Source organism: Arvicola amphibius, chromosome 9 (genome assembly GCF_903992535.2).
Source record: "Arvicola amphibius chromosome 9, mArvAmp1.2, whole genome shotgun sequence".
NCBI classification, from domain to species: Eukaryota; Metazoa; Chordata; class Mammalia; order Rodentia; family Cricetidae; genus Arvicola; species Arvicola amphibius.
Genome location: NC_052055.2, coordinates 58,283,654 through 58,294,812, shown reverse-complemented (window position 1 = coordinate 58,294,812; position 11,159 = coordinate 58,283,654). Strand labels below are relative to the sequence as shown.

Below are 11,159 nucleotides of genomic sequence, written 5' to 3'. Positions count from 1 at the left end.
CTGAATGAATGCGTGAATGAATGAAGGATAATTATAGCTCAGAAAATATGGTTAAAATGATTGCTACTCTGTCTCCTTCTGGAATTCTTCCTATTCTACAGTGAGACCTGAAACTATTCAGTTATTAGTTTCCAAGAGCCCTATTTGCCTGCCCTGGGGAAACAAGGAGGCAAGAATAATATGCAATTAGTCAACAGGTCATTAGAATAATTGCAGGAAAGGGAGCCGGAGCCGGGGGCGGGGAACCTACACGGACCACAAAACACCCTCTACCCCCGCAAAACACCCCACAATGCCCCCACCCGAACTGTGCCCTTAGCCAAAATGGCCCTTTTCGGCGGCTCCCTAACGTAACGCGCATGCTCATCTCCATTTTTTTTGCTCCCGCCCCCTAGCCCTGACGCATGCGTTGTCGTAAGGATGATGTTCTCTGATTGGCTGGTCCGCGATTTTGAACCGGATCTGGCGGCGCGGTTCCACACTGCCGTTAGTGAGGCGCGCCGCGAGCGGACGGCAGCCCTTCTGGGGCGCGGCGGCCGGAGAGTGAGTGCCTCGGGCCGGTCGGGCTTGCGGGTGCGCGGGACCAGGAGCCTCGGTAAGCCGGTCCGAGGCCACGAGCGGGCAGCCGGGAGGGGGGCTGCTCTGGGCGTTGCGTTTTGGGCTAAGTCAGGGGCGTCCTTTTGAGGCGTGGCCGGAGGGGTGTGGGTGTGGTTCCCCTGTGGTGGTCTTCGCTTCATGCCTGGCTTGGGAGTGGCTGGGATGGAGCTCCCTGTGACCCCTTCGGAGGAACAGGTTTTTCGGAGGGGGAAAGCACTGGTGTTTGAGGGGCCTAGGCGGCCCAGAGTTGTCTCCCTTAAGATTAATTAGAGCACCCCTAGTTGTGAAGAATTGGAATGTTGCAAATTCGGAACCTTGACTGTCTCCGGTTATCTTTAGGTCCCCCTTTAATAAGAATTCATTGCCCCGCTCTCACGGACCTACCGCCCTGAAGCACGTTTCTGATGCTGCCGGATAACAGCTTAGTCACAGCTCCACCGAGAGGAAAGTTAAGGCTGCTATCCGGTAGCATCCCAGTAGTGTGTAGGAGGGTTAGTGGAGTCACCATTTATCTTAAGTTCTGTCACACCTAAGTTAACTGTACCCTCTGTGACTATGTGTGACAGTGTCCTATGTAGCCCAGGCTGGCCTTTTGTGGCCAAGGATACCTTTGCACTTCTGATCCTCCTACCTCTGGAGTGCTGGGATAACAGGCATTACAGGATAATTTGGAAGTCTCTAGTGTGGTCCACCATGCCCATTATTTGCTGTGCTGAGGACAGACGCCAGGGGCTCATGCATACTAGGCAGGCATGGTGTCAGCTAAAGGCCAGCACAACTGCACACTTCCTTAAGTTCAAGGAAGATCGTCTTCTACTTAAGTCTTGAACAAAAAAATGTGTTGATTGATGAAGCTGGTGTGCACGCCAAGCTGTGGGTTGCTGTAAAGAAAGGGAATCTACTGTATTAGGTTTCAGTGCTACTGAGTGGATGATCTTAGCTTTCGGGTTGGTGAAAAGTAGACTTTTTTTTTTTCTTCCATGTAGCCCTGGCTGCCCTGAAACTATCTATAGGCTAGGCTGGCTTCGAACTCAGAGATCTGCCTGCCTCTGCTTCCTGAGTGCTGGGATTAAAGACATAGGCCACCACCACCATGTCCGGTTCAAAGGTAGTAGACTTGTCATTCATGCCAAAATTTCATCTGATGTCACAAGAAGGTGACTGGTGAATTAGTGGAGCTAAAGATCACTTGAGATGATTTGGCTCCGGATCTGAGATGGTCTGTCTAATGCTCCACAAATACAGGTGTTCTAGTCAGCTTTATAGAATCCTTAACACTGGCTTTTCTTTCCTTTGGGAAAACATTTTGGCAATATTTATCAAGAGCCATTTAAGACTTTTATACTACGATACATTAATTAAAGGCTGTTGCAAAAACTCTCCTTAAAGACCTGAATACTGGTCATGAGGAGGTTCACTCATTCTGTGACTGTCAAGTCACCTTCCAAGCCCCAGGCAGTGTTCTAGTCACCAGTGGCTCTGCAGCAAACAGACAGTAAAGTAAGCAAATATATTAGATGGAGACAAGTCTTTGCAGCAAAATTAAGCTGCCATTTCCAAAAGTTGCAATTTTAAATAGGGAAGTTAGCAGAGACTTCACTGAGAAGGAAGTGCAGATTCCTGGGTGTGTGTGGGGAGGGGAGGGCAGAGGTGACAGACAGGACAGTGCCATGCTAGAAACTGCAGGCAGAGGGTAATTGAAAAGCTATTTATAATTATCTAAATCCAAAGGGAATAAAAAAAGATAGTAGCCCATCAACTCATTTTATTAATTTATTTTGTTGTTTTTGTTTTGAGACAGGGTTTCTTGGTATAGACTTGGTTGTTCTGGAACTGCTCTGTGGACCAGGCTGACCTTGAACTCACACTGACCCACCTACCTCTGCCTCCTGAGTGCTGGGTTTACAGGTGTGCGCCACTGCCCCAGCGCCCATCAACTCTAGTGCTTAATTGAAACAAAGTGCTGGTAATCAAGACATGAAATTGTGTGTCCCTTGCAGTGTAGCTCTGATAGTGCGTGGTGGACAAAGGGTGTAGATTGGATGGCGAGGGTTTTGTTTCACTGTTTAAAAGGTGTCATTCCCCAACGTGTATTACCATTGTGAGACTTTCTATGTCGGCCTGAGCGTCACAGATGACGAAGTTGATTGAGATCATTAGGAAAAGGCTTTGGGGATTAGTGAGACTCTAGGCGTGAAGACCCAGAAGATCTAGCAGGACACAGAATGCCCGTGTGCTGAACTTAAAACATCACAATTCGGTTTTCCTTTCCCTCAGTTTAGTCTTCACGCATGTTGAGCCCAAGGCATTCTGTTTACTTTTCCTATAGTTGATTTGCTTACAAGAACAGCTGGTCTCATGGTAGTAGCTCTTCTGCCAGTTGGATGGAGCCTTTGATATGGAGCAGAAGCTGGGCATTTAGGGAAATGAATTGTTCTCAAGTGCTGTTGAATGAATGCATGCTAGTGTTGAGCTTGTCTTTGGGAGTGCTTTTCTTTGGCAGCAGGAACCCTACATTGTTAATTTCTTGGGAATCTCTAGAACAACAATGTGTATGTATAATAATGTTTTTGATTAAAACACTTTGTTGAAGCCGGGCGGTGGAGGTGCATGCCTTTAATCCCATCACTCGGGAGGCAGAGGCAGGTGAGTTCGAGGCCAACCTGGGCTACAAGAGGTAGTTTCAGGTCAGGCTCCAAAAGCTACAGAGAAACCCTTTCTTGAAAAACAACAACAACCAACAACAACAACAAAACACTTCGTTGAAAAGAAAAAAAAAACCCAAGCAATCTGCCATTGCTTTGTTTTATACTATATAATACTCTTGATGCATCTAAAATACTTGATACATAGTTTTCTTAATAATGTTTGTACGATGGGTATAGATGCTTTTTCTAGGATACCCTGCAGAAAATCCCGTAATGGTCTGTTGTTCTGAAGGACTGTCTGTCTCTTCGCTGGGTGATTGAAATTAAATTGGGGCCTCAAAGCAATAACAGCAAGCTGAGACTCTTTTTTCCTGGTGTTGCCAAATTGCTCCCTTAGGGATACGCACAGAACGGGACTGTAACACAGTGACGACTCTCCACCTCGGGGCTCCCCATCAATAACAGCTGAGATTCTGGGCACCTTTTTGTTTAAAGTGCTATAAACTGATTTCCTCGCTCCACAGACGGGCTGTTGCCGCATTCTCAAAAGGCAGTAGCCTCTGCCGTGGGAACTGACAGCTGCTTTACAGCTGAGAGCCACGCTCTACTACACGACTGTTGTGTTCCTTCACATTAGCGCGTCTCCTAGCCCTGAAGCTAAATAATAAAGGGGAGGACATAAACAGGAGGATGGAAGTGTGGCCCAGCAGGAAAATTAAAATCCTTCTCAGTCGACACTGAGAAGGACAAGGAGGCCTTACCTCTCCAAGTCACAATTGACTGAGGTACTGAGAGCTAGTAGTGATGCAGAGGGATAGTTTCATCACCTAGAAATAATTCCTGAGAGTCACTTCTGTAGAATGTTAGAATATAAGGCCCCCTAGCATATAAAGAGGAGTATATTTTGCTAGAACCAGATTTTATTTCTCTTTAGCAAAACTGTATTATAGGGGGGAAGTATGAACTTTCTTCAGCCTCATTGAGAACAGCTTGTTTGACCCTGTCAGAAGTTTGTTGTCTTTTTCGGTCTGGATTCTAGCTGACGTCTGTGTTTACACACATAGACACATGAGTCTGCTTTGCGTGACTGTCAGGATTTGCAGGTGTCTGAGAAGATCTTTGGCATATATGGTCGATACTTTTCTGACACTTTAGTGTGTTAGGGTGGAAAGAAAATAGACTTTGGACTCAACACCTGCTTTTCATTGTGCGCTCAGTATTTAGTCACTTCATGGTTCTGAGTCTAAATTGTCTATAAAATGGCATCTTAGTTAATTAGATTCATAGGAAGGAAAATGTGAAATGTCAAGTTTAGTACTCAATTCACAGCAAAGGCATATATTAAATATTATGTAGCACTATTTTAAAAAATAGTCTATGTTTCTGAAATTCGTGGTGCCTCATGTGGAGACAGTCTAGATGACTTAAGGGGACTCACTCTTTCAGGACCTAATTAACAGCCGTCAGACCCCAAACAACACAGAGTGCACTTCATATTTCCATTTGTTTGTTTTTTGGAGACAGTGCTGTGTAGCCATGGCTGTCTTGGAACTCATTCTGTAGACCAGGCTGGCCTCGAACTCACAGAGATCTGCCTGCCTCTGCCTCCCGAGTGCTGGGATTAAAGGTGTGTGCCACCAGCGCCCGGGGTTGCATTAGGATTTTAAATCACTATCTCCTAGTATGCCTTGAGAACAGCTGAGACTTTGTTTGCATGCACACCAGCTGCAATGTCTTGTAGAGTCTGGTTTTTGGAATCGGGCTTGTTCTCAGGAAACTGTTTCTTTCTTCAGCTAGGCAGAGTGGCTCATGTCTTACAGTATCACCACTTGGGTGGACTGACATATGATTGTTGTGGGTTCAAAGCCAGCATGGGCAGTCTCAAATAGCCCTTCCCTCAAAACAAAACACCAAAACCACAGACAACCAGCTTCTAACCGTACTCCTTGGAGTACACAGGAACCAGAGTAATCATGAACTAAAGAAACTTGAGTAAACGTGAGGATTCTTTTTCTTTAATCCTGCTGCTGTAACAAAGTACCTTAAACTGGATTGGGTAATCTATATTTATTGTGTGTGTGCACACGGACCACATCAGCCTTTAGTGACGTTTCTCAGGAGCTGTCCATCTTGGATGTTTTGCTTTGTTTGAGATAGGATCTTATACGCATCCCAAGCTAGCCTTAACTTGGAGGTCTGCCTGCCTCTGCCTCTCCCTCCCTAGCGCTGAGACTGATAGAATGAAAGGTGTGTGTCATCACTCCTGGCCCAGTGTCTTGGCTTTTGGGCAGGGTCTCACTAAGACCTGGGGGTGAGCTTTGAGGATCCTGTTGCTTCCCCAGTGCTAAGATTCTAAGTGCACATCACCTGCTCATCTTAGAGTTTCTCTTTTCACATCTGTGTGTGGGGTGCACATGTGCCACAGCATGTGTGTGTTTAACTTCATCATATTTGTCTGTGGGATCCAACTGGGGTTGTTAAGCTTACACAGCGGGTCCTTGTCCTCTGAGCCACCTTGGTGGCCTGCACATAGGTTTTTACGTGGTGCCGGGGACCAGACTCAGGTTCTCATGCATGTGTAGCAAGCACTTTATGGATGGAGTTATCTCTTTATCCCTGAATCATTTATTTCTCAGGGTCTAGAAAGTCCAAGATGAAAGTGCCGTGTCATTGCTTGCTAATCCTTTCTTTCCTTGATGATGCATTTTTTGTGACCTTGTGGCAGAAGAGCAATAGGGCCACCTACGTCCTTCAGGCCCTCCTGCATGAGGACGCTAACCTTATAACATTCTAGTCCTGCTGCAGAGGGAATTCAGTTTCGACATCCATTTTGGAGGGACACAACCAAATCATAGAGGGAGTCAGGTCAGGTCCTATTGTCATTTAAGATAACATTTTTGGTGGTTGTGCTTTGAGACAGGGCCTTGCCGTATTGCCCCCTGGCCTGGAAAGTGTGGCCATCCTGCCTTTATCTCTAGTGCTGAGCTTGCGACACAAAGCACCAGGCCTGCTTAAAATGAGGTTTTTGCCTGGTGTGGTGGTACACACCTTTAATTTCAGAGGCAGATCTCTGGGTTCCCAGTCCAGGTCTCAAAAACAAGACTGCCCCCTCCCCCCCCACCACCATTTTCAATATCATAGTTGCTGCAGAATCTGTTCTCCTGAACTCCTTAGAAGTTTTTATGTTCTGAATTGGCAGGATATACTTATGATGCTGAGAAAGGAGAGATCAATATTCAGTGTTACAGCTGTTGACTAATGGCCTCCATTTTTACTGGGAGCCAGCGATCATCATTTGAATTGATCCCGAATGTTCTTCCCTGCTTCTGTTCTGCCGCATTGTGTGTGGACCTCTCCATGACTTCCACCTCCTCCCTGCTGGCCGTAATGCCACTCTTACTTTGTTCTGCTCTGGGGGAAGATGTTTATAAGTCAGTTAGTCTGGTTGCTTAACAGCTTGCCACAGTTAGTTGCTTGGAACCAGATACATTGTTGCCATTTGAAGAGCATGGTTCCAGCCTCTTCTGGTTACACTGCAGACAGACTTGGAACTGATAGATTTTTTTTTATAGCAGTTGTTTCTTGACTTACAAATGAGTATTTCTATACTGTTTAATAGAAAATATTTTTATGCTCCTGTATTCCTTTTTTGTGAGTTTTTGCTTGTTTGTTCTTTTTTCTATTTTTCTACTGTCATAGCTTGCAGTACAATCTTGCAAATATTTGCAAAATCACTAAAAACTCAAAATAGAGTTCTGAAGTTTTTATTTAGATGCATAGAGTAACTACCTGGACAGAGCATCAGGGGTGAGAGGAATGTGAGGGTCTTCTGATGTGTTTCTAAGAATATTTCATTTTCAAGTGAAAGTGACTTTTCTTGATATTTTTTGTCACATTTAGTAAATGGCTTTCCTGATGACTAAAGAAGAACTTATTTTCCTAATCCATTCCTTGTTGAAGTCTATTTGGGGAACAGAGAGCTGCCTAGAAGGCTGGCCTGAGTTTTTAATGCTATATTAGCAGATCTCTGGGAGGAAGCACAAAGCCTGAAATTGTCTATACAGAGCACACTAACAAATGACTTCCTTTGCCCTTGTCCCTGGGAAGGTGCTGCCTTGTCTCTGGCGCAGGGTGGGATAACATAGTCCTTCGCCTGCACTCAGTATAAATTTACTCCACACAGTCCCTGCATGCATTCCAGCAGAGAACCCCACACTACAGAAATAATTCTTATGCTGCTGAGCTGGCAGTTTCCCCACTTAATCACTGTGTGATGTCACCTGTGCCATTGGTGGGAAATGTGCTGACCATGTCCTGCCTTTTAAGAGACAGTTGTGACCGGATATTAGCTAAAAGTGAGGTCAAAATAAACAGTTCAAGTTACATTATAGGTTTTCAAAGTCTGAAAGATTATAAAGTAGCAAAAAAATGTTAAATTAGATTTAAAGAACCACATTTTGTTTGTGGTATTTATAGTCCACTGACATGCTCCTTCCTACTGAAAACAATTAGCACCAGAATCATTATAAGAATTGGTATAAAAGTAAACAGAGGTGTGTGTCGTCAGTGGTCCAGTGGTTTTCTAGTTCATAAGTAAGCATTAAACATTGCAGTTTTGGTCTGGCATATGCTTGTAATCCCAGCATTTGAATGCTGAGACAGGAAGATTCTGAGTTCAAGTCCAGTTTGAGCAACTAACTAGTCTGACCTCCTCAGAAAATAAACAGCAGCCGGGGGCAGGGAGGGGAGGGAAGAGGGGGATGGGAATGAAACAAAACAAAAACACTAACTTTTTTAAAATACAGATTAGGGTCACAAAATTGTTGGTTTAAGATTCTTGAAATGGGAGCTGGGTGGTGGTGGTGGTACACACCTTTAATCCCAGCACTTGGAAGGCAGAGGCAGGTGGATCTCTTTGAGTTCAAGGCCATCCTGGTCTACAGAGTAGAGTTCCAAGACAGGGCTGTTACACAAAAAAACCCTATCTTGAAAAACAACAAAACAAATAAAGATTCTTGAAATGGTGGCTGCCAATAGGAGAGTCCAGGTATTGGCAGATTGTTACTGAATTTTCTGTAAGGGGGAGAAGGCATCTTCCTTAATGTATATTTGATTTCTTGGCAGAAGATGGATACTACAATGGTGAATTTGTGGACTCTGTTTGAGCAGCTTGTGCGCCGGTTGGAGATTATCAATGAAGGAAATGAAAGCAGTAAGTCATTCTGAGCTGGTCTCTGGAGGGTGGAGAGGGAGGACGGGTGAGATAAGAAGGAAACCAATCAGATTTCAGCATTTGGTTTGTATGATGCTGTCTGAAATGGCTAAGATCTGAAAGTTGGTGTTCTTTCAGTTTCCCTAAGAAGACAGTGATGGCCAAAAGGTGCTGGCCAAAGGGTGCTGAGCACTCGTTTTAAATGACCATTAAAATTTATTCTATGTAACTCATTTTTATTTTTTTAGTTATTTGAGACAGGGTTTCTCTGTGTAACAGTCCTGTCTGTCCTGGAACTAACTCTGTAGACCAGGCTGGCCTCAAACTCACTGAGATCCACCTGCCTCTGCCTTCTAAGTGCTAGGGTTAAAGGTGTGTGCCACTATCGCCCAGCTATATTACTCTTAAAAAAAATCGTGTGTATGTGGGTACCCATGGATCCAGAAGAGGGCACAGGAACTTCTGGAGCTGCAGTTACTGGTGGCTGAGAGCTGTCTGACGTGGTGCTAGAAATGAGTGCAGGCCTTCTTTACCACTGAGCCATCCATCGTGGTTTTTAAGTGAACTTTACCCAACTAGCTAGATTGCTTGCTTTCTTGCTTACCAAGGGTCTCTTTCCATAGAATAGTTGATATTAATTACCAATTTCTTATTGATTCGATGAACTGGGACAAGTCTGGATTTCTGAGCATGTTGTTTTTTTTTTTTTGTTTTTTGGTTTTTTTGGGTTTTTTTTTTTTTTTTTTTTTTGTTTTTTTGTTTTTTTGTTTTTCGAGACAGGGTTTCCCTGTAGTTTCTAGAGCCTGTCCTGGAACTAGCTCTTGTAGACCAGGCTGGCCTCGAACTCATAGATCCGCCTGCCTCTGCCTCCCGAGTGCTGGGATTAAAGGCGTGCGCCACCACCGCCCGGCCTGGTTTTTTGTTTTCCCTTTTTAAGAGGGTAGGTCTCATACTGTAGCCCAGACAACCGAAGTTGCAGCAATCTTCTTACCTCAGATTCCTGACACAAGCACAAAGCTACCTCATGCAGATCTGCTCTTCATGCTTCCAGACAAGCTAGCCCAGACTTGCCTAAAGTTCTGTTCTTCCTGCCTCAGCCTCCCAAGTTTTGATGGTCTTGAAACTTACTATGTAGACCAGGCTGGCCTTGAATTTACAGAGATCTGCCTGAGTCTGCCTCCCTAGTTCTGAAATTAAAGGTGTGTGCCACCACTGCCCAGCTCTAAGATAACTTTCATACTGCCCTACTTTATAAAATTGGTCTGCTACTAACATAAGTTCCCTTATGACTCAATTTCTTTCTTTCCCCTCATTTCCCTGACTGTCCTGGAACTCTCTCTGTAGACCAGGCTGGTCTTGAACTCAGAGATCCACTGGCCCCTGGCTCCCAAGTGCTGGGATTAAGATGCATGCCACCACACCCAGCTGACTGGGTTCTTTTGAATGAATTGGTATACCAAGTTGGAAGTTCAGTCAGATTAAAATTGCTGGTATGTTGTACATTACTGTACATGGTTTAAATTTGTATAGGAAAAAAATGCCCTCTCTACCTAAAAATCTGCTGACTTTATATGAATGTTTATCTGTAAACAGGGTTTGACCAGCAGTAGCCACAGCTTGGACTCTTCCAGTATGTTGCTGGTGGAGAGTGATGCTTGTATATAGGTTGAAGTTGGCTCGGGAATTGAAGGCACTTGTGTGTATTGTAGAGCGGTCTTCATCAGCAGCAGGGGATGAAAATGAATGCTGCTGGGGAGTGATTCTGTTATTGCAGATGTTTGAGCAGAGTCCCCATTCTGCTTCAAGTGACTTTCCAAGAGCTTGTGTGATCATTTCTGCTTTTACACTAGAGTATTTACTTCCCCTCAAGGCATTGTTAAACAGCAAAAGCAATTGGTTCTTTACTTTCTGATCAATATTTGTATAATTATTACTGAATGGAATTACAGGCCTTAGATATCTGTAATATTAATCTACATCTACTAGAGCGTATTGTAGCAGTTGTACTTGAATTTGCTGTATAACTCTGGTTCAGCAATGTGTGACTGTAAAGGAAGCTGTTTTTTGTTTTATGTGACTGTCCTGGTGTGTGACGGCTGCCCCAAAGGTATCCCTCTTTGATTGCCTTCTGTTCATGATCTTTTAGTGTTTGTGACATCTGGAGCCAGGTGACTAATGAGTTATACTCCATGGCAGATGCCCTGGTTAAGCCAGAACTGTGTAGCCTATTGGATCAGGTATTGCTTCCCACTCAGTTCTTATCCATAGTGACAGAACAGGTTTGTGCTTGGTCATGTTCAGATATGTTTGACTATAGTCTAGCAAGACTTTATATTTGGGATGAAGCTAACTAACTATAGGCCTGTTTGGTTGAGCAGTTGTAGTTTTGCTGCTTGGATTATTGAAGTTTTTACCTGTCCTCAGTTGAATTCATCCAGGTTGTGAAGGACTTCGAAGATTTCCGGAAGAAATGTCAAAGAACCAACCAGGAGCTGGAGAAATTCAAAGATCTGTTATTGAAAGCAGAGACTGGGCGGAGTGCTCTGGACGTTAAGCTGAAGCATGCTCGTAATCAAGTAGATGTAGAGATCAAACGGAGACAGCGAGCTGAGGCTGAGTGTGCAAAGCTGGTGTGTACTCCTGGAGTGTTAGACTGGTGATGGGCTTGGGAGACATCATTTGATAATGTTTCTCTTTATCAA

At 44.4% G+C, this 11,159-nt stretch overlaps 1 protein-coding gene across 1 annotated transcript in view; it reads left to right on the top strand.

The window, feature by feature from the left end:
- The first annotated feature begins 491 nt into the window (after positions 1-491).
- Racgap1 (Rac GTPase activating protein 1) overlaps positions 492-11,159 on the top strand; it is a 31,763-nt gene continuing 21,095 nt past the window's right edge. Inside the window, exons 1-3 of the mRNA XM_038343001.1 lie at positions 492-595; positions 8,370-8,457; positions 10,882-11,087. Of these exons, the coding sequence (XP_038198929.1) occupies positions 8,373-8,457; positions 10,882-11,087 (291 nt within the window). The 5' untranslated portion in view covers positions 492-595; positions 8,370-8,372. The remainder of the gene's footprint in view (positions 596-8,369; positions 8,458-10,881; positions 11,088-11,159) is intronic.